The sequence below is a fragment of the Pongo abelii genome, chromosome 22, assembly GCF_028885655.2.
Source record: "Pongo abelii isolate AG06213 chromosome 22, NHGRI_mPonAbe1-v2.0_pri, whole genome shotgun sequence".
NCBI lineage: Eukaryota > Metazoa > Chordata > Mammalia > Primates > Hominidae > Pongo > Pongo abelii.
Window position 1 is genome coordinate 30,848,280 of NC_072007.2, and position 27,437 is coordinate 30,875,716.

At 37.9% G+C, this 27,437-nt stretch overlaps 1 protein-coding gene across 3 annotated transcripts in view; it reads left to right on the forward strand.

Annotated features, from left to right (window-relative positions):
* Positions 1-2,397: 2,397 nt before the first annotated feature.
* NCAM2 (neural cell adhesion molecule 2) overlaps positions 2,398-27,437 on the forward strand; it is a 557,648-nt gene continuing 532,608 nt past the window's right edge. The window contains exon 1 of one of the 3 annotated variants that reach the window (XM_054542855.2): positions 2,398-2,632. In XM_054542855.2, the coding sequence (XP_054398830.1) occupies positions 2,578-2,632 (55 nt within the window). In that variant the 5' untranslated portion in view covers positions 2,398-2,577. The remainder of the gene's footprint in view (positions 2,633-27,437) is intronic. The other 2 variants (XM_002830573.6, XM_024239542.3) reach the window with 2 other exon arrangements.

The window sequence follows — 27,437 nt, forward strand, 5'->3', positions numbered from 1 at the left end:
CTGATTAACAGGTGTGCATGTATGTGTGTGTGATAGGCACTTGGCCACTCCCAGTGTCAGGTTGAAAAATTGCAGGTTGTGTGAAGATGCTATTTGACACAGAGAGTATCCTTTTAACTGTCTTCTGTGATTGTGTGTGTGTGTGTGTGTTGAAGTCATTCTTTGGTATCCACAGGGGGACTAGTTTCAATACTCTCACAGATCCTTGGGTGCTCAAGTCGCTTATATAAAATAGCATAAATTTGCATATAACCTTCTCCTGCATATTACATCATCTCTGGATTAGGTGTAATACATTATATAATGCAAATGCTTTGTAAATAGTCACTTTGCCGTATTTTTTTATTTATGTTATTTTGATTCTATCATTGTTTCATTTTTTTAAAGTTATTTTTCATCCATGGTTGGTAGAATCTGAGGATGTAGAACTGTGGAAGCAGAAGGCCTACTGCGTACCATTTATCAATGCCTAAGAGAAATGAAGAATTGGAGTAAATAAATGAGTCACTGTATCTTTCACATCTATAAATGTGCTACTTCCACACTTTCCTGCAAAGAGCTGACCATGAGTTTACTTAAGTGTGGTTAGTGCATTCCAGAACCAGTAAAGGGTGTGAGAAGGGTACCTTGGCAAAATAACTTTCTAAATATATTGTCTGCTATAAGATCAAGAGGAAAGAAGAGGTTCTCAAGCTGTGAGGTGCTGAGAGGGCCATTGCTTAAGGGAGTTCAGCGATGGTGTGAGTTGAGGGCGGCCTTTCCCCTCCTCCCCTCCTGATAACCCCATCCCAGGATGCCAAGTGGGCGAATCATCTGTATAAAGCGCTCTGCCTGGGGAGGACAAATCGCAGACAGTATCTCCCCTATGCATGTTAGCCTGTGTCTACTCTTGCCCCCTGCCCTCCCTGAAGGCAATGCAACGTCCATTTCAGCATGAAACCCCCAGGCTGGGGCTGGATTCTGAGCTCTACAACATTTCTATCTCCCCTCCGTCCAACTCCCGCTATTTCTATGTCCTCACTGATAAAGAAGGAGCTAGGGTCCTTGTGGAGTCCGGGGCGAGGCAGTTGAGTTTTCTAAGGAGCCAGAGGGAAAGTGCAGATGAAAGGACCCATTGTCAGCGTTTGCAGGTCGCGGTAACCCCAGGCCAGATTGACATGGGCTCCGCACCCGGGCCGGTGATTCTGCCTCTTACCGCTCTTGCAGGAGAGGTGACGTTAATCTCACAAACGTTTTCCTACCCTTCTAGGAGAAATAACGATAAGCCCCAATCTTAAGGAGCAGAGAGTTAGTTCCGGGCGTTTGCCACGGCTCCCTCACTTCAGTTTACACTCGCACACACACGCGAGTACGTGGGTGTTGGGGGTAGGGCACTGATCTGGGGAAGGTTCCCCCCGCGCCCCAACTCATCTTTGCACATTTGCAGTCCTCCCTCGGTGCACTCCTGGCGGGGATCCGGCCAGTGCAGCGCACTGGGACAGAGGGCAGAGCCGCGGAGTGAGGCCAGGAGAGACTTCAGGCCTCTAAGGACACGGCTGAGGCTAAGGCTGAGTTGAACGCAGCCCCTCCCGCGGCTCGACCCCTCTCCAGTGTCTCTCCCTTAAGGTGCCGCTCCCAACAGCAATGGGTCGAGATGTAGAGGAAACACTCTGTACATTATTTTTCCGCCCACCCTTTAGCGCCCGAGGAGACAGACAGTGTAGACTTTAGGGTACAATTGCTTCCCCTCTGTCGCGGCGGGGTGGGGAGCGTGGGAAGGGGACAGCCGCGCAAAGGGCCAGCCCGCTCCAGGTTTGAGCGAGAGAGGGGAGGGAGGTCCACGGAGATACAAGAATTTCCCTCCTCCCACGCCCAAAAGGAATAAGAGCTGCGGGGCACACCGCCCGCCTCCAGATCCCCCATTCACGTTGAGCCGGGGCGCGCTCGGGGCGGCCGCCTGCAGTATCAGTATCAGTATCAGCATCAGCATCAGCATCTGCATCAGCATCAGCTCAGCTCAGCTCAGCATCAGCTCAGCTGCCCTGAGGCGGCCGGCGGCTGTGAAGGAGCTCCAGGCTGCCCCTATATCCCCACGCCCTTCTCGGCTCAGGGCGTCCATGAATGTGCGGATGGCCGGCGGGCGAGTGGCGCCTTCACAATCGCGGCCGCCCCTCTAGGTGGAGGCACCGGGGACCGAACCCGTGGCTTCGAGCTCGACTGCGGACGAATCCCGGGGCCGCGCGCCTCGCGGAAGAGCAGCCGCCGTGCAGCGCGGAGGGATACGCCTCGGCCGCACCTCCCCTCGCCTCGCCCCCGCCCCCGCCGCCCTCCCCGCCCTCCCCGCCCGGCTCTGCTGCCGCCGCGGCGGCCGCTGCTGCTGCTTCTGCCGCCGCTGCCGCCGCTGCTGCCTGGATATAGTGCGGCAAGAGCGGAGCTTGCAGTCACTTTGCGAGGAGGAGCGCGCGGGCTGCGGGCGGCTGGGGCACCGCGGGAGCGGCGGCGGCGGCTCTAGCAGAGGCGGCCGGGGCAGCGAAAGGTTCTCTCTCCAGGGCTGGACTTAATAACTTTGAAACTGTCCACCGGTGTCACGTCCTGAACATGAGCCTCCTCCTCTCCTTCTACCTGCTCGGGTTGCTTGTCAGTAGCGGGCAAGGTAGGAGTGTGGTGCTTTATTGCATTTACTTTCCCTCCCCCTTCCACCCGGCCAAGAGAGGCAAAGAGGGAGGCGCAGGAAGAATTAAATGAAAGAACTAAAGTTACAGTTATTGCTGCTGTTGTTATTATTATTTTCGTTCTTTCTCCTAGCTGTCCCTAAAATTGTATCTGTTGTGTGGAGACCCTTAAATAAGAGAAGGGAAAATACAGAATTGGAGAAGGGAATCAGTGAGCAGGATATCAAGGGAAACCGCTTCTTCTTCTTCTTTTTTTTTTTTTTTCCTCTGGGATTATGGCTTTCTCTTATTTTTATTATCAGAAATTGGATGAGTGTGTTGGTGTGTGTTAATAGTGAAATATCTGAGGTTGCGGAAGGAAAGGGCACGATGGTGTTTTACAGAAGCAGCAAAAACTATCAGTGTTAAACTCATTTGCAAAATATCTGTTGTGTGCAAGACATTCGATTCTTGGAGACTTTTTTTTTTCACCCCTTTCCCAAAACGCTAATTCCTGACTATGAAGTGAATGATGATGGCTTATTTCTGTCGGAAACTAAGAGAGGGGCCATGGATATTGTGTGTAAGAAAGCAAATGGATAAAACTAGGGATGTGTTGCAGTCATTCATTTTGACCCCAACCCCTTATTAATACAGAAAGGTGGAATCATTTTATAACATAACATTGTAATTACACCTGTAGGGGATTTTTGGGGTTGTGGGAGAACTGGTGGGAGCTTTTATCTCTTAAAAAAAAAAATGAATAGCCTGGTAGAATAACCTGAGAGGGAATTTGTGGAAGCTATCACTGTTTGTCTCTAGAGAGATAGATATGAATTTATCTGGCTGTTTAGATAGTAAACATTCACATGAAATATATTTACAATAAATGGAAGCATTTTCAACTGTCCAGACAAGTTTGGACGTTTAATTAGGGACACAAAATGCTAAAACATGCATTGGTGAAAGTCTTTAAAGGAAAAATAAAATAGCACTAATTTTGAGATATGTAATGATTGCAAAGAATGTTGTGTTGTTAGTGTAGCGTGAAATTGGTTTTTTAAAAGAATATAATAAATTACAAGACAAGTTAAAATATCCCCCACGATATTCAGTTCTAAGCATTTTTAGCCTCTTCTGTATTGCTCGTTTGGTCCAGCAGGGGGTGGTAGAACTCCATTTTAAGCCCAGAAGATGGTTGTTTCTGCTCTTCCACGGAGTCCTTCTATCATTCTTCAGCAGGGCTTGACATTTTGGATGTGAAACCTTCCTTTTTCTGCCCTTCTCCTCCCCACAGCTATAGTGTTAGTGGCGAATGAAACATGATTGGATGCAGATTTAATGTTCAGAAATCAGTATGCAAATGTTGGCTATTCCTATAGTTTGTAAAGTGTCTTGATAAGATTCTGCTCATTTTCCCTTCCTAACATAGAGTGTGAAATATTTCAGTCTTAGCAAAATTGCAGAAACGTCCATCTGAAGCTAATACTAGCCCAATTCGTTAATTCAGTGGTTCTTAAGCAAGGATCAGCATACACATATGTCCGATAGATATGCTGCTTTAATTTTCAGATAGCTGCTGATTGTGTTTAACTGTTCATTTATAGCATACACAGGTATTTTTGAGCACCAAGAAACAATCCCTGAAAATTGCAGTTAAAATACAACTGCAATTAAATAAGTGTAGATAGTGTGGGGCAGAATGGGAGCATAATAGGAAGCAAGTTTATGCAGACTTAGGATTACATTATGAGTGATTTGGAGAAGAAAAATGTCTCAGTTGTGGAATCTGAATTTATCATTGCAGAGGCTAAGTGTGTTAGAATTTGGAGACATAGGAAATTAGAAATGTTTAGATATGTAGGTTTAAATAGTACACAGAGATAAAATTTGGATGTGTACATGTAACATAGATGTGAAATTGTGATTCAGCTAATTTATAAGTCAGGATACAAGGTGGTTATGAAGAGGCACTCTGAGACAAGCATCTCTGAAGGGGAGCCCATATTCACTGTAATGAAACAGGGTAGAAGGAGACCATCATTGTAAAGATCTCTCTAGTACAATTTCACAATGTGTGGCACTCGTAAAGGCACAGATATATATCAGAGAGACCTAGCTTTTGTGAAAGGGAACATATAGTACTTCTATGCCATGTGTCCTGATGAAGTCAGAGATGCTTGGATATAGATATCCTCATCCTGGAGTCCAATTCCTCTATGCTAGTGTTTTGTTCTCTAATTAAGGATGCAGCATCAAGTATCAGACACACCACTGGGAGCTGTTTTAAAAAAATAGACCTAGTGTAACTCATAATTTTGTTTATTCTCTTGTAAAGAGGGCCATGGAAAAACCACCAGTCAGTGATCCCTGGTCTTGCCTTAGAAATGCTAAAATCCCAGCTTGCTGATTTATGTGTCCAACAGTATACTTGCAGGGGATTTTATGAAGCATGATTGAAGCTATTGCTTTGGAAAGTGGTGTGCAGTTAGACTGGGGAAAGGCAACAATGATGTATTCCCTTTTTAGGAGTCAAAACGTTTTGAACTGAAGCAGTTGAATAGGAGAAAATGACATTAAGTAAGAAACTGACTAACTTAAGTGAATGCCAATACTATAATTAGCTAACGAGGCCTAATAGTTTACTTGTAACTCTCAATACAACCTTATTGTTGTACAGTAGTAAGACGCTTTTTTTTTTTACTGTAGCAGAAATACTCCTTTAAAAGCCTCTAATTTCCACTGCAAGATTAATGTATAATGAAGTAAGGTTAGAATGTTATTGTGAAGTCTGACTTTAATTGTCAATGAAAGAAAATTCTGTAATTCTGTAACTTTTGCAATTATTTTTCCTTTGTGTTCAAAACTTGGTCTCACAGTCTTTGTAATCATAAATCTCAAGTGATAACTTCAGTTTCTGATTAACTGCATTTGCTGTTTGGATCTTTGTATATTCAGATTCCCAAACTGTTGTATGTATGGATTGCTTTCGTGAGAGTTTTTACATTTTTAAAATCACTTCCTTCTTCCTTTAAAACTTAAACAAGTGTGGTTAATAAGCATTTTTCCTAGATGTTCACATATATAAAATAGAAGCACTGTTATACTAAAACCTAAGGTAAGAATAATGCTGTTCATCTCTCTTGCAATCCAGTTCAAACGTACCACTTAGAACACTTACCTAAGCCAAAATTGTGAGGAAAGGAGGGGTGAATTGCCCAGTTGATCAGTTAAAGCAGACATCTACTTACAGTTACTCTCTTTGGTGAAGTGCTAGTAAGTCATTGTACATTAGAGCAATGTACCTTCTAAAAATAGAGCACAGGTGTGTGAGTGTCTACTAGTTTGAAGATTACAGGAGAGATCTCCACAAACTCATCTTCTGTCTAGGCTGTTACATGGCTGCAGCCTCTCTAGTATGCTTTTTCTATCTGCTCGGCTCTAATTCTTTGATATCAGCCTCTTTGTGCAAAGTTTCTATTAAATCGACTGGGTCTTCTTTTGCACGTGGGAAGATAGGCTAATGTAAATTAATATCTTTATTGTCAAAGAGTAACTCAGAGGATTTCCCCCCTACTTCCTTTCAAAGGAGTTAGGCAGAGCATTTTCTCACTTTTAATGCAGAATCGGAGCCCATAGAGCAAGAAGGGAAGTTGGTGGGTCCCGAGAGTGTCAGATGAGTCTTTTCAATGACACAGGGAGCTAATTTTCTCCCCGAGGTACTGTACTACTAGAGAAGCAATTAATGGAACAAAAGAACCTCATTCAGTACCAAAAGTTAGACTTCATATGATTTCGTAAATAAAATGGCCTTCTTTCAAAAATAGGGCTTGTTTGTAACGAAACTGAGAAATGAGCTACAGAGATTGAGGCTAGTCACCAAGCTGAACAGTGTAATTTGTTTTTGCCTGTCCTTGTGTGGAAGCAGTGCAAATGGTAAGAGGATCGACACTCTGAAGACTCTGGAACTGGTCCTCCTTCATTCTCTGTCTTTTAACATTTGGGAAATCATTGTAACTTATCTTTTCTCAGGGTCATCTCTCACAGCAATGAATTTTTGAGAGCATGAAGAAAAGTGCTCAATAACTGATAGAGTGATTCTAAATTGCCTTATTTCCCCCCAAAATGAAATTAATCCCCTGAGTGTTGATGTTTGCAAAATTAATTTAATAATTTGAATATACTTCTCAAGGGACTATCATTCTTTTTCAAATTTTATTGTCCTAAATTTTAAATTTATTGTTCCCTTTATACAATCCCCATGAAACTGAGGGATAGGCCTATTTAAAAGATTATAAATTTGTTTTAATTTTCCAAATTACATGATATGAGAACACTTTAAGATGCAACCAGTGCTTTTATGCTTTTATTAAATGTAATATTCCAACGCTTTATAGAGCCAAGCTATCTCTAATTGTTCAACAAATAAAAGTGCCTCTCTCTGGTACTCTTTTAAATATTTTAATAACTTTTAACAATTTACAGTTATAATAAGAGTACTAATCCCAAATAGAGAGCAACATATTTCCTAGTTTTCTATGTTCACTTGTGCCACTAACAATCCATCAAACATTACAAGACATTTTAGAAAGCTATGAAGTAATGAAACATCTTGAATTTAAAAAAAGATGTTTGAATTTAAATCATTAAGAAAGATAATGGGGAATTTTGAGAATATTTATAAGCATGGCAATCAAAACATTATAGTTTGAAGAATTTCAGGTCCATTGATCAAATCTCTTGGCTCCATTTGATTTATTAAAACTCACAGGGATGAAGAAAATTCACTGGATTTGGAATCAGAAGACCTAGGCTGCTAAGAGTCTCTTAACCTTGAAGAAGCAACTTGTGCTCTTAGAACCACTATTTGCTTATTTGAAAATTTGATATTATAAAATCTGGCCAGTTGACCTTGATGCTCAGCCATGAGGAGCAATTGTAACAATAAATATGTGTAGGCAGGCACCTTACCAAATGTCAACCCTATTATGCTAGGCTTTGTTTATATTTTTAAATAATGTGTATACAGATAAATTTGTGGTTTATAAACATTTGTTTAGTTTTAAATAATCATCATAAGCTGCTCTGTGCTTAGAAAAAAATATCAACGGGACAGAGATTACTTAAGTTATTGATAAGGGTGACTCATTCATCATTTATTCATTTATCTAACATTTACAGAATACCTGCTGTGTCCCAGACACCTCATTAGACAGCATTACTAGGAGTGGTTGCATAGATTGTGTGAAGAACAACTCCAGGGGGCGTCACTTATTGTCCTAGTGATGCAACACATTTATTTTTACAATTTGCCAGCAGATGGCAGTAAAAGGTTTTGAGGAATGATGCGCTTTTTTTCTGTATCATGAATCCTTTCTATGGACCAACATCAGGCTGGTGTTAAACACCGAGACACTTAGGATGGGCACATAATGAAGATAAATCACTTACTAAAGATCAAACAGAAAAGTAAAAAGGTTAGTTACTAGAGCTCCAGTCTCCAAACTCTTCAGTTCTCCTAACGCCAAACTTGTTCATAGATTTTATTTAAATGAATCTAATATATCTTCAGCTCAAAGTAAAGTATATTTAAATTCTGTGCCATTTTGTCAGATAATCAAATAACAAGCACTTTTTGAGGCCTTAAAATGGGAATATTATCAGCACCTTCTAACAGTACTGACCACTTGTGCAAAGTGTAAGTAAGTTATCAGTCACCTTATAACTTACGATTATCAATGAGTCAAGAGACTATTAGCTTTGTTTTATGGATGAAGAAATTGAGGTACAGAAGAATTATCCGATTTGCTATATCACTTATTTTTGTAGTTATCTGGAACTGGGAGTAGATTTTCCAACTTCTAGTTGCATACCTATTTTTGATGTATTGTTGATTCATTTGTTTAAAAATTTGCATGTGTGTGGAAAATTCAATGTTGATAATTACAAAAACAAATAATATAAATTTAAAAAACCAAATAAGCATGAGAGAGATACATAACTTGTTCAACAAAATATTATAAAATGACAAAATATATTATGTAATTAATTAAACACTAAGTAGTCTGAGTCCTTAGCAATTTAGTGCCTAGAATGAGCTAAAATTGATTGTGTTTACTAACTGACAGGCTCTCTTGTCATAATCCTCTATTAGCTTGTTATTATTATGATTATCGTTCCTTTATCCATGAGGGCCATGAGACATAGGGAGTTTAAATAACTGTCTAAGATTGTACTGGTTGGAAATGAGGGTTTGCATTTGGGACACGTCCAAAGCCTAGCCTCTTATCAGGACATCACCTTGCCACTCAGTGAAACAGAAAGGGCTTCAATATAGTGAGAGTAAATGGAGAAAATTATTAATACAAGGATAAAAAAATGAGTGACCAAATTGTAAGAAGGGAGGGGCGTGTTGAGAGAATAGAAATAATCCAGTTAAATGAATCCAAGGATTCATTAAGCAGTTTGGAAAGGTGAGCGTCTGCACTCACTTCTGGAAATAGTGGTGGAAATGGAAGATAGAGTGACCTGGAGGCCAAGCTGGTTTGACTCCAGTGCAGATCTTTGGGAGCCATTGTTTGGGCCGGAGAGTAACATGGTTAAATTTTGGTTTGTTTTTAAGTCTACTGGCCATGGCCATGTGTAGGATGGACCAGAAGGAAAGAAAAAGGAGTAAGTGGACATGGCACATGTGTCTATGGAAGACTTAATAGGATCTTAGTAACAAATACAAATTGAGAAATTGGTAGGAAGGTGCCGCATGAAGTTTTAAGTTTATTTAACAGAAAAAAAAAAGGTTATATCTTAATAGAAATAGGAAAAATAAATGAAAAAGTACACCCATTTTCAGTAATTTTTAACTTGTTATTTTTAAAATTATATGTCAAGTTGCTGTATTCATGGCACATCTAGATAAAAATGTCAATAAATTTGAAAATGGAAACTGTTGATTTTTTTATTGGCCAATTCTTCAGGATAATTTCTTCATTTTTATTTGTTATCTGTCTTTATCTTGTTCTTCCATCCCCATTTATACTTTAAATGTTGTGTAGTATACTTCTGGAATTTTGGGTAAAATCTCAGAAGTATGTAGGTAAAATTTGTTTTCATTATATATTCTTCATTTAAGTCATCTTCTCTGCTTTATTTATAGTTTCTTTTTCTTTTTAACACTGGCACACCAAAACAAAATAAAATCCAGGAGAACCCCGCCCCCAAAAAATAAACCCTAAAAACTTACATGAAAAAAGATTTTTGGGATTGAATATATAAAATTTTAACATTTTTCTGTTAGTGTCCAAGGGAGGAAAAAAAGAACTAATATTTTTGAGCACTTCCTCTATGCCAGATAGCTGTGTTGAGCATTTTTACTCATTATCTCATTGAATCCTGATTATATTGTATTTTATAGATGACATTCCTGAGGTTAAGAGTGACTGATTTGCCCAGAGATTTTAAGTTCCTTCTTTAGGCTGACACCCACATTTATACCAAAGAGCATTAAATACATTTAAAATATGATTCGGTCTTTTTTGCTACAGTGTTTGTTTCTTGGATGCATCTTATCTTGTTACACCATTGATAAACCAGGGGATGATGTGTTATAATGCAGAAATTGCGTTGATCCATGGGTTGGGAGTGGTGGCTCACATCTGTAATCCCAGGACTTTGGGAGGCCAAGGCCGGCAGGTCGCTTGAGATCAGAAGTTTGAAATCAGCCTGGGCAACATGGCAAATCCCCGTCTTTACCAAAAATACAAAAATTAGCTGGGCGTGGTGGTGCATGCCTCACTAGTCCCAGATACTTGGAAGGCTGAGGTTAGAAAATCTTTTGAGTCTGAGAGGCAGAGGCTGCAGCAAGCAGAGATTGCATCACTGCACTCCAGCCTGGGTGACAGAGTGAGACCCCATTTCAAAAAAGAAAATAAAAAACATTATCTTGATCCATACATGATTTTCTCTGCTCATTAATTTCTTAAGTAAGAGCCAGGCTTCCTCACAATTACGGAGAAAGCCTTAGCAAGCTATGAAGACATTAAGAAAAATATGAAAAAATCAACTTAAGGCCTTCCCTTTAGTACAAGTATTCATTTACTTAGTAGCTTTAAGAATGTCTTGATTTCTGCTGTAATAGGCATCTTGTGAAGTTGAAAGTGCAGCTGAAGAAGCTGGGAAGTCGTTTTGCCTGCTGAAAAATGATGTTTGTTTGTTGTTTACTTTGTTGTTTTTATTTTTTAAAGGCTACACTGTGGATCATAGTTTGCATTTTAAAGTGAATGCCCTTCAGGTCTTGCATCCTGATAGAGGGTGCAAAAGCTAGGTGCAAATACCAGCAGAGATTTAACTATGCTAGTATTGTAATTAAGACTTTTATGGTTTTTGCTGGTGCTTGTTTACAGATTTCTGCAGGTTTTGAATGTTCTGCCTCCTAATCCTGTCTTTTCCCATAAAGTAGTATATTTTTTACTGCACAAGTTTTCAGACCCCAGAGATTTTCAGGGATGCAAATATGGTGTGATATCAGAAATGCACGTCTCTACTTGTAAAATCAGCCAATGTACTGTGACTAAAACCTATATTATAATATGAATAGGTCCCAGTGTAAGAAAATAAGCACACTTGTAGTTTGTTCTCAATATTAATGAGAGGACTTGGGGACATTTTTTCTATTATTGTAACTTGTTCATTCCCAGTGCTTTTTTTTGGTACCTCTGTTACCAGAAAGGGGTCCCAATCCAGAACCCGAGAGAGGATTCTTGGATCTTGCGCAAGAAAGAATTCGGGGCAAGTCCATAGAGTAAAGTGAAAGCAAGTTTATTAGGAAAGTAAAGGAATAAAAAGATGGCTACTTCATAGGCAGAGCAACCCTGAGGTCTGCTGGTTGCCCATTTATTGTTCTTCATTATATGCTAAACGAGTGGTGGATCATTCATGAATTTTCTGGGAAAGGGGCGGACAATTCCTGAAACTGAAGGTTCCTCCCCTTTTTAGATGATATAAGGTAACTTCCGCAAGTTTCCATGACATCTGTAAACTATTATGGTGCTGGTGGGAGTGCCTTTTAGCATGTGAATGCGTTATAACTAAGGTACTATGAGCTGTGAGAATGACCACAGATCACTTTTGTGGCCATCTTGGTTTTGGTAGGTTTTGGCTGGGTTCTCTACTGCAGCCTGTTTTATCAGCAAAGTCTTTATGACCTGTATCTTGTGCCAACCTCCTATCTGATCCTGTGACTTAGAATGCCTAACCATCTGGGAATGCAGTCCCGTAGGTCTCGGCCTTATTTTACCCAGATGCCATTCAAGATGGAGTTGCTGTGATTCAAACGCCTCTGACATTTCTAATACTAGGCTTTCTGATTATTTTTATATCCATTGTCTTACTTAATTTTTCTCTGATTATTATTCTCTACTAATCACTGCCTGAAGAGAGCAGTTGAGTTTCTATGTTCTAGCAGTAACTTTGTAAGTATCATGCATGAGAGAAATGCTAAGAACAGATTATGTGAAGATTAATATATACAGTGAGGTATGTCCCATATACTTTGATCAATGACATTTACATGCTTTTGATTAAAAAAATTACTTAGATAAATCACTTACAACTTTCTGATACAAGCTGAAATTAAGCACATTTTTAATCTTGTTCACTCTTTATCATACTATTTAGCATAGAAAAACTGGCTTCATGCTACTTATTCTATAGATTACACACTAATCTTTATACCAGGTAAAACTTTTGAATCATCAAAGGGTAAGAATTATACTATGGTAATATTTTTGAATGTATATACTATATGTTGTGGGACATATTAATTGACAAAACACTTACAGTCAATTTTAATTTACCTAATGAAGCCCCACAGTTATCCTGAAAGGTAGATAGTATTTCTGATTTAGAATAGGATAATAAACTTCAAAAAGGTGAAATTACTTGCCCAAATAGAATGCTTTAAAAAATGGTAGGGCCAGACTTGATATAAATATTTTACTTTAGATACATCATATTTTCCTGTTATGTTTCTGGTTTTACTTAAAGGTTTGTTTTACTCACATCCATGAAGCAGTTACCAAAAATTACTTCTTGGTATGAAACATATTTAATATCATTATGTTCTTCAGAGTTTACTTTTGGACTGGGTTTATAAGACGCCATTAACTTTAATTGGAGATCTACCTTTTGTTTGAAATATTTGGGAGTGTTTGACTTAGAACTGTTAATACTTTGGCCTTGTATTCCTTGAACAATCCTATTCTCTCAGCCTCATTGCTCATTACTGTGCACACCAGTTCATTCAACAAATATTCATTAATTTGTACTAGTCATTGTTAAAGGATTTGAGGAGCCAATCAAAGATGAGATCATATACCTGAATTCTGCACTTCAAACTCACGGTACTTTACTGTAACCTTCAGTGTGAACTCCATGGGACCAAGAATGCCTTTCCCTGCTAGTGTCCCATTAAATGCAATGTACTTGAATAGAGAGAATAGAGAGTTTGCTGTAAATTCATATGTGTATTCCTAGAACATGGTAGAAGCCCAGCAAATATGTGCTGAATGCATATTTAAATATTACCCGGCAGGAGCCAAATTGACTGATTTTAAAAAGCATGTTTACCTTTGCCTTTGTATGATGATTTGTTTTGTTGAAAATATATGATGTGTTGGCCTCTGTGTTTATTTCACACATTTTGTTTATATCACTGCCATGCATATAGCAGATCTTTCATAAATATATGAACATCTATAAAATAATAAAGTCACAGTTATTATCTAATTCAGGAGGAATAACAAGGATGAATCACCTTATCCCTGGTCTTATGTCCTCACTGAAAATTAATTAGGCTTGGAATAGAGAAAACTGAAATCGTTCTGTAAGATTTGTTCTTTTGAATTCTTATCTGAGGCATCGGAGATGGTTATATAGTTGGGGTATCAAAACTTTTCAATATATATATTGAAATATCTTAAATAAATGAGAGGGATATAATATCTTGAGAAATGTATAATTAACTAGATTAGATGTGGTCAATAGTAAATGCCTGTTGTGTTGATAGAGCAAGTATTTAAAATCCTCAAAATCAAGATAATCCCCCATGGTTAATTAAAAGTTGATTATTCATTCTCTTCTTGTTGGAAACCAATTCTGAACTGTATGTATCGTCAGAGAAGTAAGAAAATGCTTGTTTTATCTTATTTTTTAAGAGATACTTGCAAGCTTTCTCTTTTTTAAAAAAATGAAATTTCATTTAACCTCAAAAATCCTCCTTTGCCCTCTGATAGCTCTGTGTGTGTGTGTGTGTGTGTGTGTGTGTGCGCGTGTGTGTTTTAATGATTTTTATGGTGTTCTCTAGGTCCAACTTCAGTGATAAAAGCATTTAAGTTTATTGGATGGAGTACATTTTTGGATACCCCAGAAAATCTTTATCACCTATTTATCTGTGTGCCTGCCATTTATCTATTAATGTTACCATTATTATATATGCTGCTTTTAACTTGAAACACAGTTTGCAATTAAAGAAATTACTAGTGCTTCTGATTTATGTATTTTTATTTTTATCTCCCTCGTCAAAGTTTACATATAATCACTTTAATTGGTAATCTAGATGAGTTATTTTATTTCAAAGCCCCCTCATACACGCTATGCTAATGCGTTTTACCTCTGTGTGGATTGCAGGTGGTCTGCAATTTAAGAACAAAACTTAACCTAGGTTGTTCAGTGGCTTATGAGGGCCTCTGTGCTTTATAAAAACCTTCACCACCACATCCAAAATAGATATGAAATGTTCAACTTTACTGTGCTCGTGTTATTAAAATAACACTTCTTAGTATACAATTAAGAGCTATTATGCAATACCCTAAGTTGTTAATGTATTTTTGCTTTCAAGTCCCTGTATCATTTTTATTTTAATGAGACATTTTATGAAAAATAGCCTCCTTCCTACACTGTGCATTAATACAGCGATTGTTTGATGAACAGTGACTTCTTTAATCAGGAAATACCTCTTTCTTACTAGGAAAATCAAAGGATTAAACTACCGACTGTGGGAGGAAAGAGGACTTTGTGATTAGTCAAGTTTCACTTGCGCTTTCCTGCTCAGCTGCCTCTCACTCCCATGCCTTTTACCTCATTTTAAAGTCTCTAAGTCTCAGGTGATGGACATGGATGTGGATGTGTGATGGAAGAAGATAAATCTTTATAAGTGTAAAGTGTCATTACTAATTAGAACTCCGAAACACATTCTAACCTCCCAGTAGAAACGCATGCAGGGAGCTGAGGTTGAATGATAAAGGGAAGTGAATACTCAGACTAATCACTGTTTTGTTTCAGGGAGGATAATTCATCAGCTAAAGGGGAATGGGAATGTGGGTGGTTGTGTTAGAAGGGTGAAGAGCTTGGATAAAATCTAATATAGTTTCATGCATACAGGGGAGAAAAAGATACCCAGAATGTATAGAATGATTATAGGCAGCCTTGTTTCCTTAATGATCAGTGTGTAGTTTTAAGTATTTGGTGAATTAATTGAATGAAAGAAGGAAACCTGCCATTTACTCTGCAGGGTTTTTTGTTTTTTTCTTTTTCCATAGGGATTACATCATTTTTAAATTCAAAACATATAGGAAATCTGAACTATTATTTTAGAGATGAGGGAACTGATTTTCGTAAAAGATATGTAGCATCTAATAAGGGAAGGATCTGAAATTCAAATTCAGGAATATCTGATTCTAAAATGATGCTCATTTCACTGATGGAAACATAGTCCCTTGAAGAAACGAGGAGTTGCAGAAGGAAAAAGACAAGCACTAGGAGTAGCTCTAGCTTCAGGTTTTTATCATTTTTTTCTGGCCAATTCTCCCCCCACCTCCCACCCAGCTCTATAATACATATATTTACAGTATATGGCATGATTTTTTGACATACATATGTATTGTGAAATTATTATATCAAGCTAAGTATCTATCACCTTACATAGTTATTTTTGTTGTTGTTGTTAGAACATCTAAGATCTAGTCTCTTAGCAATTTCCAGGTATACAATACATTTTTAACTATAGTCACCATGCCATGCAGTACATCTTCAGAACTTATTCAACAGGATGAAAAGACTACCTATGGAATGGGAGAATATATTTGTAAACTATACCTCTGATAAGGGGTTAATATCCAAAATATATAAGTAGTTCAAATAAGTCAATATCAAGAAAACAAATAACCCAATTTAAAAAAAAGTGGGTCAAACACCTGAGTAGATATCTTCTAAAAGCTGACATATATATGGTCAACAGGTGTACGAAAAAATGCTCAACATTAGTCTTCAAGGAAATGCAAATTAAAAACCATAAGGAGATATCACCTCACACCTGGTAGATTGTCTGTTATAAAAAAGACAAAATCTAATGTTGGTGAGAACAGAGAAGCCTCGTGCATTGTTTTGGGGAATAGAAATTAGTACAGACCTTATGGCAAATAGTATGGAGGTTCCTCAAAAATGAAAAAATGGAAATGCCATATCATCGGTTCATTGCTTTTGAATGGCCAAATCCAGGTTAGTGACTGCCAGTTGGTAAATGAGTAACTCTTTTAGAGACTTAAAAGATTAATAAGCATGGAGAACTAGCAGGATTTAGAGATAATAGGGTGGGGTTTAGAGTGGTTGTAAGGTGGGGAAACTTGATTGTTTAGTGTAATTCGTTAAGAACTACATAACATTAATATTTAAATATGAGCTGTATCTTTAAATGGCTTTTCTTATTGTGAATCACTATAATGATTAATAATTTAGTAAGCCATCAGTCTGTGGATGACTTACTGAATATTATCATAGTGAAATTACATCAGTTTAGGATGCTTTTAGGGACAAAGAAGAGAAGGACATTCAAAATGGCTTAAAAATCTGTTATAGCACAGGAGAGGCCATATAGAGGTAGATTTTAATTTCATGTTTCTACTCCTGGTTTTGGCTGTTTTTACTTGGCTTTGTGGAAGAAACTTGTCTTCAGCAACTCAAAGCATCACATACTTATGTACTTAGCTGAAGGTGGGAAATAAAGAAATATAGGCACAGTTTATTTTATTGTTTCTTTTTATTGCATTTCACAGATACTGCATTTTTTTACAAATCGAATGTCTGTGGCCACCCTGTGTCAAGCAAATCTATCAGCCTCATTTTTCTGATAGCATATGCTCTCCTTGGGTCTCTGTGTCACATTTAGGTAACTGGCAATACTTCAAACATTTTATTATTATTACGTCTTTATGGTGATCTGTTATCACTGATCGTTGATGTTACAATTGTAATTATCTTAGGGTACCTCAAAGCATACCCACATAATGACAAACAATCAATTTATAAGTGTCGTGTGTACTCTGACTGCCCCACTGACTGGCTGTTTCCTGGTGTTTGTCCCTCTCTTCAGACCTTCCATTCCCTGAGACACAACAATGTTGAAATTAGGCCAATTAATTAACCCTACAATGGCCCCTAAATATTCAAGTCAAAAGACGGGTCACAGGTCTCTCCCTTAAAATCAGAAGTTAAAAATAATTAAGTTTAGTGAGGAAGGCATGTTGAAAGCCAAAATAGGCCAAAAGCTAGGCCTCCTGTGCCCGTTAACCAAATTATGAATGCAAAAAACACAATTACTGAAGGAAATTTAAAAAGCCACACCAGTGAATACACAAATAAGAAAGCAAAGCAACCTTATTGCTGATATGGAGAAAGTTTTACTGGTTTGGATAGAAGAGCAAACTAGCCACAATATTCTCTTAAACCAAAGCCTAATCCAGAGAAAGGTCCTAATACTCCAGTTCTGTGGAGGCTGAATTGGAGAGGTGAGGCGAGACAGGTGAGGAAGCTACAGAAGAAAAGTTGGAAGCGAGCATAAATTAGTTCATGAGGGCCGGGTGTGGTGGCTCACACCTGTAATTTCAGCACTTTTGGAGGCTGAATTGGGCAGATCATTTGAAGTCAGGAGTTCGAGACCAGCCTGACCAACATGGTGAAACCCCGCCTCTACTAAAAATACAAAATTAGCGGTGCATGGTGGCGAATGCCTGTAATCCCAGCTACTTGGGAGGCTGAGCCAGGAGGATTGCTTGAAACCTGGAGGCGGAGGTTGCAGTGAGCTGGGATTGTGCCATCGCACTCTAGCCTGGGCAACAAGAGTGAAACTGCACCTCAAAAGAAAAGAAAAGAAAAAAGAAATTGGTTCATGAGGTTTAAGGAAAGAAGCCATCTCCATAACATAAAAGTGCAAGGTGAAGCAGCAGATGCTGATGGAGAAGCTACAGCAAGTTATTCAGAAATTCTAGTTAACATAGTTGATGAAGGCAGGACTACACTAAACAACAGAATTTTAATATAGAAGAAACAGCCTTCTATTGTCAGATGATACTATCTAGAAGTTTCATAGCTAGAGAAGAGAAGTCAATGCTTGGCTTCAAAGTTGCAAAGGACAAGCTGGCTTTCTTCTTAGGGAATAATGCCGCTGATGACTAAGCCAAAGCCAATGCCCATTTGCTATTCTTATAGTCCTAGGGTCCTTAAGAATTATGCTAAGTCGTAATCCCAGCACTTTGGGAGGCCGAGGAAGGCGGATCATGAGGTCAAGAGATTGAGACCATCCTGGCCAACATGGTGAAACCCCATCTCTGCTAAAAATACAAAAATTAGCTGGGCGTGGTGGTGCACACCTGTAGTTCCAGCTACTCTGGAGGCTGAGGCAGAAGAATAGCTTGAACCTGGGAGGTGGAGGTTGCAGTAGGCCAAGATCGTGCCATTGCATTCCAGCCTGGGCAACGGAGTGAGACTCCATCTCAAAAAAAAAAAAAAAAAATTATGCTAAACCTACTCTGACTCTGCTCTACAAATGAAACAAAAAGCTGGGATGACAGCACATCTGTTTACAATATGATTTACTGAATATTGTAAGCTCACTGTAGGGACCTACTTCTCAGAAAAGAAAAAAGTTCCCTTCGAAATATTACTACTCATTGGCAATGCCTCTGCTCAATCAAGAGCTCTCATGGAGATGTACAAAAATATCAACATTGTTTTTATGCCTGCTAACACAACATTCATTCTGTAGCTCAGGGATCAAGGAGTAATTTTGACTCTTGCTCTTATTCTTTAAGAAATATATTTCATAAGGCTATAGCTGCCATCGGTAATGATTCCTCCAATGGATCTGGGCAAAGTCAATTGAAAACCTTCTGGAAATTCACAATTCTAGATGCCATTAAGAACATTTGTGGTTCATGGGAGGAGGTCATATGTCAACATTAATAGGAGTTTGGAAGTTATTCCTCGTATTTCTCCATCCTCATGGATGGCTGAGGGTTTCAAGACTTCAGCAGAAGTAGTAACTGCAGATCTGATGGAAAGAGGAAGAGAAATAGATTAGAAGTGGAGCTTGAAGATGGGACTGAAATTCTGCAATCTCATGACAAAACTTGAATGGATAAGTTATTAGCTTCTTATGGGTAAGCAAGGAAAGTGATTTCTTGAGATGGAATCTAATTCTGGTGAAGATGTTGTGAACCTTATTGAAATATAAACAAATTATTTAGAATATTACATACACTTAGTTAGTAAAACAGTCAGAGGGTTTGAGAAGATTGACTTCAATTTTGAAAAGCATTCTACTGTAGGTCAAATACGATCAAACAATATTGCATGCTACAGAGAAATACGTTAGCAAAGGAAGAGCCGATTGAAAGCACCAGACATCATTGTTGTGTTATTTTGAGAAATTGCCACAGCCACTTCAACCTTGAGCAAACCCCTGCCCTGATCAGGAAGCAGCCATTTACATGGAGGCAAGACCCTCTACCAGCTAAAGGATTAGGACTCACTGAAGGCTTAGATGATCCTTAACTCTTTTTTAGCAATAAAACATTTTTAAATTAATGTATGGACATTTTTAGACATCATTATGTTGCACACTTAATAGACTATAGTATAAATACAACTTTTACATGCCCTGGAAAACCAAAAAAAATTGTGTTATTTAGTTTATTGTGATATATGCTTTATTGTGGTGTTCTGGACCCAAACTGGCAATATCTCCAAGGTATGCCTGTATTTCTGTTTTTTTGTTTGTTTGTTTGTTTTTGTTTTTTTTTTGAGACAAAGTCTCGCTCTTGTCCCCCAGGCTGGAGTGCAATGGCGTGATCTCGGCTCACTGCAACCTCCGCCTCTTGGGTTCAAGCAATTCTCCTGCCATAGCCTTCTGAGTAGCTGGGATTACAGGCGCCTGCCACCATGCCTGGCTAATTTTTTTTTTGTATTTTTAGTAGAGACGGGGTTTCACCATGTTGGTCAGGCTGGTCTCGACCTCCTGACCTCAGGTGATCCACCCACCTCAGCCTCCCAAAATGCTGGGATTACAGACATGAGCCACTGTGCCCAGCCACCTATATTTCTTTAGTTGATTTCCTTTGGAGGAAAAATCCCCTTACCCTGTGTTGTCTCGCCAACTTCCCTCAATACTCATTGGCTATAATCGTTTAATATGATCACTCCTAAATTAATTGGTGGTGAGGAGAATAACATTAACATGATTTCCCTTCCCGAATCAACTCTCTTTTGCTGATGGGGAGATCTGCCTCCCTCGAAGTACATGACTGGCCAATCAAATTAGGTGTCCATCTTGCAAGGAAGAATGAAGGAGCGAGAATATTGTAGTCAAATATGTCTGTCGCAGGAATGTTGAAAGGACCATTTTTGACAAAGAATGCAAACAATATCAAAGTCAACGTTTATTAAGTTCTTACAGTGTACCATATTTATGTGCTTCGTATGTGTGATCTCATATGATTCTCCAAACTTGAGATTAATTATCTTTTATAGATGAGGTAATGAGGAGATTTTAAAGAGTTTAGATGACTTGCGTGACAACACTGTTCAGTGGCAAAGTTGGGATTTGAACTCAGTCTGATTGGCAAAAAGAGTTGTCTTCTACCAGCCAAGTTGCCATAAAAGAAAACCATTAGCATTGTGCATAGTGTTACTGTTGTTAAGTGTAAGAATGATAAGGTGAGGGTATTAACTTGCTTTGTGAACAGGCTATGTTCTGGGCACTTTCCAAAAAAAAAAGCTGTTATGCTTGAGCTTATTTAATACCTATATCTGCTTATATATTATTATTATTTTAAAAAGTTTTACAAATAAAGAAATTATGGGACAGAGTGATAAGTAATTTGCCGCAGGTCACATAGCTATGAAGTGGCCAAGGTGTGGTTTGAACTCAGGCTTTCTTTGGCTTTGAAGACCTGGGTGCCTCCCACTACACAGTGCTTGGGGACTATAGTCAATGTATGGCAGGAGAAGGGTGATAGATTTGGAATAAACCAAAATGCATACCCTTGTCTAGTCCTCCAAAAGCTTATGATATAAAAGAAGCTAACATTTTTCAAGGTAAATATTTTTATTGTTTTTATATTCTTTTCAAGAGTAGGTAGGAAAATAATATTTTCAAGTGTAAGGAGGCTTAGGAAAATATTCATTTTGTTTCTGGAAGAGGAAGAGTTAGTTAAAAAATAGAAATGGGGCCGGGTGTGGTGGCTCACGCCTGTAATCCCAGCACTTTGGGAGGCCAAGGCGGGCATATCACGAGGTTAAGAGATCAAGACCATCCTGGCCAACATAGTGAAAATCCATCTCTACTAAAAATACAAAAAATTAGCTGGGCATGGTGGCACGTGCCTGTTGTCCCAGCTACTTGGGAGGCTGAGGCAGGAGAATCGCTTGAACCCAGGAGGTAGAGGTTGCAGTGAGCAGATATCACGCCATTGCACTCCAGCCTGGCAACAGAGTGAGAGTCTGTCTCAAAAAAAAAAAAAAAAAATAGAAAAAGAAAGAAAGAAATAGAAATGGGAACCAGAGTCCTCTGTAGAGGGAGAAGTTGTAACTAGGAGTGTTGATTTGAAATGGACCCATGAGGCAAGTTAAATATTGAAGCATGGGCAATTATGCAGACTCTCTAATCCGGGTATATGCCTCGACCAAGCGGTGAGCTGTACTATTCATCACTTTTGATTTCTTCCAAAAGCTGCACAGTGAATCAAAAGTTAGGGTAATACAAAATCATGGTTTGAAGCACTTGGTGTATGAAACTATGCATGCGCTCCATAATTTCTTTTTAGAATAGCTGTGCTTTTTCTTTGCCAGGTACTTGCATTAACACTGTGCAAAATAGCCAAATCTATAAAATTTTATGTAAAATATATTTTTGAAATTTATGTAAAATATATATTTGTTTGTATAGGTCTGTGTATATGTGTGTGTATATATATTTGTGTGTGTGTATATACTTATACACATACATATATTAAATATATATGCATACAGGAGCTTGGGGAAAGCATTCTATGCTGTATCAAATTCTTTCAATGCTGTATCAAAATGTTTGCTATATTTGTTTCATTAGTTTCATTAGTACTGAAATTCATGAATATTTTACGTTATTAGTTCTTTGCTGATTTTTGTTTCTAAGAAGAAAATGTACTTCATTCTAAAACATTGGACTCATTATTCACACTTCGTATAACTGAAGGCTAATTAGCCAGTGTTTAATTTCTCAAGACTGCAAAACAATATCTGCTGTCTCCTTGTTACACAAAACGAAGAGCTAAACACCTCTCCCCACTATTTTTAAAAGAAACTCCCAACACACAAGTATCCCTAATTGATGATGTTTTCCATCAAAACATAGTGAATATAGATAAAATCGGCATTTGGAGTATTAATGTTTTGGTTCCAGCTCAGGGACTGTGATTGAACTGCATGCGCAGACTTGAATTCTTCATTTCAGTTTCTCCAGTTTGTAATTAAAGAGATGAAGGCTGCTGTTTCTGATGGTGTTATACTCTCTTTTACATTGGACTGCACAACTGAATTATAACACTTCTTGTTACAGTGCTGCTGAACAAATTTAACATATTTGTAATATCACAATAAGTATTGGATCATAAAATTATAGATGCATATTATCTTGTATTTTGGTGGTCTGTTGTCATGTCCCTTTTGAGAATTACTAAATAGATAATCTGCTTCTATTTCTCTTGACAGAGAACAGATTTCATTTGTATAAAGAGCTTTTGTGAGGTATGTTGGTTCTGTTTTTCATATAAAGCATTTCCATATTTTCAGGTACTCAGGTCAACTAAGTGCACTTATTTGCAGCAAAATAAGAATGTTCAAATTAGAGAGTTTCTAGTAACTTTATTGCTAGCAGGTTTATGGTTTTATGGAAATAAAAATATTTAGAGAGGAGCTTTCCTTTTTCTATAACTAGCATTGAATGGTTCTATTTTAAAACAATTCTTTGATTTACTTTTACTTCTTATGCATTGGTGATACCAGTCAAAATTGTTTCTGAGGTTTTCAGAATTCACATCACGTGGCTGGTCATTGAAGCATTCTGGCTGAATGGTTGGATGCTAAATGGATTCGTGCCAGCACATGGGAGTTCCAGGCATTGAGGCCAATGACTGCTTAGTGCTGGGGTGAAACACTTTCCCATGCACAAGTTGCTGGTGGTTTCCTGTGAATAAATTTGGATCCTGTGGCCTAAATAATTTCTTCGGCAAATAATTCAGTGTCTGTGTTTTGTTCCCAGTTCTGTTCCATGCTCAGTGAAGCCTCGGTCTGTATACTTAAATGTCTAAATATTTTTCCCTTTAGCTTCAAAGCAAACTTTTTGATAATTATACCTGCAAAAATTTTATTTTTATTTGTAGACATGCACACTTCAAAATTTATTTTTATTTGTAGACAAGCAAACTTCAAAATATTCTTCCATGCTATAGGTTTTATGATGATTAAACAGCACAGAGTTTGAGATCTAGCAGATTTGCATATAAATCTTGCTCATCCACTTGCTGGATGTGAGGTCTTCTGCAAGTCATTCAATGTTTTTCTTAAGAAAAGAATATTAAGAGTGTTCCTTAATATTTTCATCCATAGAATGAGGATAATAATATTAGTACTATTCACAAAGTATCCAATTAATATTAGCTCTTTTCCTTAGTATTACAATAGAGCCAATTTATAATTAATTTTTTTATTATTTGTTTTCCAAGCCTCCTTTAAAAATATTCAAAGAAAATTTGGATATATGAAAAATGATGTTCCAGTAAAATATCAGAATGTTTATCTTGAGGTAGTTATTAGCTTTGCAAAGTTACATTACCACTCTGCCACTGAATACATTCTATTCAGTTTTCTCATACTTCGCTAAATGCCTAGGGCAGCTGATAAGTTTAGCCTTTGTGGGCTTTATGGTGTCTTGATCCTGTGTGCTTCTCTGTGTTAGCTGGGTGCTGTTGTGGTGCAGGGCTTCATAGATGAGTCAGAATGTGGAATTGAGGGTAATTACTCAGTTTATTAACTGACCAACTGCATAAATCCTGAATCCAGTACAAAGTTCAGTTTCTTTTCTTTTTTCTTTTCTTATTTTTATTTATTTATTTTTTTTGAGATGCAGTCTTGCACTGTTGCCTGGGCTGAAGTGCAGTGGCGTGATCTAAGTTCACTGCAACCTCTGCCTCCGGGTTCAAGTAAGTAATTCTCCTGCCTCAGCCTCCCGAGTAGCCTGGATTATAGGCGCCCACCACCACACCTGGCTAATTTTTGTATTTTTAGAAGAGATGGGGTTTCACTGTGTTGGCCAGGCTGGTCTCAAACTCCTGACCTCAGGTAATGCGCCCGCCTCGGGCGGGCCATTAAGCCCAAAGAGCTGGGCTTACAGGGGTGAGCTACTGCACCTGGCCGACCAACATTCAGTTTCCCTCTCAGGGCTGGCCTCCACTCTCAAGGACTTTCCCTTTCTTCCCTGATGTTACTCAGACTGTTGTCTGGGCTCTGGTGGAAGCTTATTGTTGTTATTTTTCTCCACTTCTCTTCATCTGTAACTCACCTGTAGACCTTGGTTGTGCCTCCACTTTGGGCAGTGTCTGTACTAGCGGCATTTTACAGCATGACCACAGCACAAGCACAGATGTTTCCGCAATTCTAAGTAAGGCTCCACCTCAGCTCCCGCTGATCCGGTCATGCCCAGAGGCTCAGCACGCTCTCCCTCGGGACTTGGCTGGTGGAGTTCCTCACATAACCTGTGTTACCAGGTTTCCTGATTCGAGCTCTAGTGATGCGCCCAGCTAGTTCAGTAACAATATATTCTCTTCTAATATATTCATCCTATTAAAGATATTATAGGAACACTTTTTAAATATCTTCCACATTATAGTAGAGCAGTAAAGACATAGGGGAGAGAGAAAACTTGGGCTCACTGTAGCCCAGTAGACTTCCCTATCTTTATACCCTCTGGAAGGCAGTCATTCTAGAGTACCATCCATGCTTGCAAAGACAAAGTCCGTTTATCTCTCAAATCTTTCTGTGGTGGCGATAGTAAAGATTGTGGCAGTAGGGTTGGTAAGGTAGGTTGGCCAGGTGTCTCCCGGGTCCCACAGAGAATTACAACACAGGAAAGGAAAACAGTATGCCAAGAGACATTTGGTGATCTTCTGCTTTCATCCTTCCCAGCAATTTATTGCATTCTTCTCTTTAAGGAAATGGGAAACTATTCTTAAGCAGATGCATTCTTTTTCTATGGATCATTTTTTTGGTAAATTCTTTGTTATGGGCCATTTAGTTATTGATATTTAAAGGGGTCCTTATTAAGAAAACATTCATCTCTTTGAAGCACATGGATTTAGGCTTTAAAACTCCAGCACTCAAGACCATCCATTCTGCCATGCTGTATTTTGAAGTGTGCTGTGAAAAGCAAAGTTGATGATGACTTTTTTGGTTCTCAGCTTGTGCAGACCCCATCAAGCAATGGGTGGCTTAGTTTACTTCCATGGAAAGCCTGGAGAAACAAGCCTTAGAGAGCTTGTTTAGAGAATGAGAAAGACTCAATACATAGACATGTAAGAACGAAATAGAAACAAACAGTAGGAGAGAAAATTGAGTCAACGGTGATTGTTATGTTTATAAAAACTAGAAGGATTGATTTGATTCCCAACTTGCAATTCTAAAACAATTTTCCAGGGGTAGCTTTTTTAATCTTCCACAAGCTGGTATTTTTTAATCTATTCATTTATCCCAGTTTATCTTATAAATCCAAGCTCGAGCCATACTTAATTTTTAAAAACACTTCTTAGTCATTTTAAACCATATTTTTCCATCTCTTATGAACTACTAGTACAAAGATTAATGAACTACTAGTACAAAGATTAGTATCGCTCGTTTGAACATGTAATCTCATACAATCCAGTGTTAGAGTTTTTTAATTTTGTTGATCTTGTCCTCTAAATTTTATTCTAAGCTTCTTACATTCTAAGCTGTTTATACACAGAAGTTTTATGTCATGCACATAGTAGATGCTCAGTAAATAGTTGTTGAAAAAATAAATGGACAATGCTCTGATATTGTTATTTATACTTAGAATAAAAGAAGAGATTGAAAACTGTAACACAAGAAATTTGGTTTACATAAAGTTAAATAAATATCTAGCTGTGATGGCTTTTATAAATGAACATATTATACTGATAAATGTCATAGAATGTAGTTTGAAAGACTTTAAAGATAAGCATGCCCTTTTATCTAATTAGAATAGTTTAGTTGAAAATAAAAGTAAAAGAAGTTGTATCCAAATGTTATAAAAAAATACATACTTAAAAAATTAAACTCGTGTTTTTCCTTCTTTATTTAGATTAACTTAGTAGTTTATTGGAAACTTAATGAAGAATATATACAACACTCTCCTTCTCAATACTTTACTTCCACATTGTTAGAGAAGACAGCAAATAAACGTAATAGTCAAAATCCTAGAAGACTTTGTGTATATAATTTAGTTATGTTCGTGTCCTGCCTAACTAAATTATTTTAATTTTTGCATGGCTTCAAATGCTCTATAGTAGAATTGATTTCAGTTATAAAAATAGGGAATGGATTTTCAAGTATTACTATTCAGATAAACAATATTTGAATTATTTTACTGCTAAAACTGTTATACTAGTTATACTTACACACAGGCTAATTCTTTGTGACCACCCTGTGTATCTAAAGAATAGATTAAAACATAGGTTACTATTTATTAATACAATTGCAAATTATTTTAGCATAATTTCATTTAAATAGTCCATTTGTGTTCATGTAATATACAGTAATAATAATTAATGAGTTTTTTTAATGTTTCACTCTGATGAAATGAATGTTAAAACTTTATAATCTCTTTTCAGTTGTGGGAAATTTAGTTTTAACCGGGAAAAGGTGAGGATGTCAAGAAGTGATTGTCATAGGCATGTAGATCTTACAATAATTAAATAACAAAAGCAGCAATAACAGAGGCATAGCATAATAAAAGTTAGAGTAGAAGAAGTCAACCGTTGTAAACATGTATTTGATTTTACATAAAATATTTACTTTAAAATGAGTTAATATTTATAGTCTAAAAATGTGAAAATACATATATGGTCATAGTCTGAAAGACATATATACAACAGTAAGCTTTATACCTAAATAAGAACATGGGAAGTAAGAAAGATAGCTAGCACAAAAATCCAAACTGGCTGTTTTTCTCCATCGAAAGTTGCATTTAATTTTGAGTTGACTGAGAAAGGAATAAGATGGGATATACTATAATTCTTATTATGAAATGAGGTAACTGTACTAGTTATTAAGAAGGAATATTAAGGCTGGGTGCGGTGGCTCATGCCTGTAATCTCAGCACTTTGGGAGGCCGAGGTGGGCAGATCACTTGAGGTCAGGAGTTTGAAACCAGCCTGACCAACATGGTGG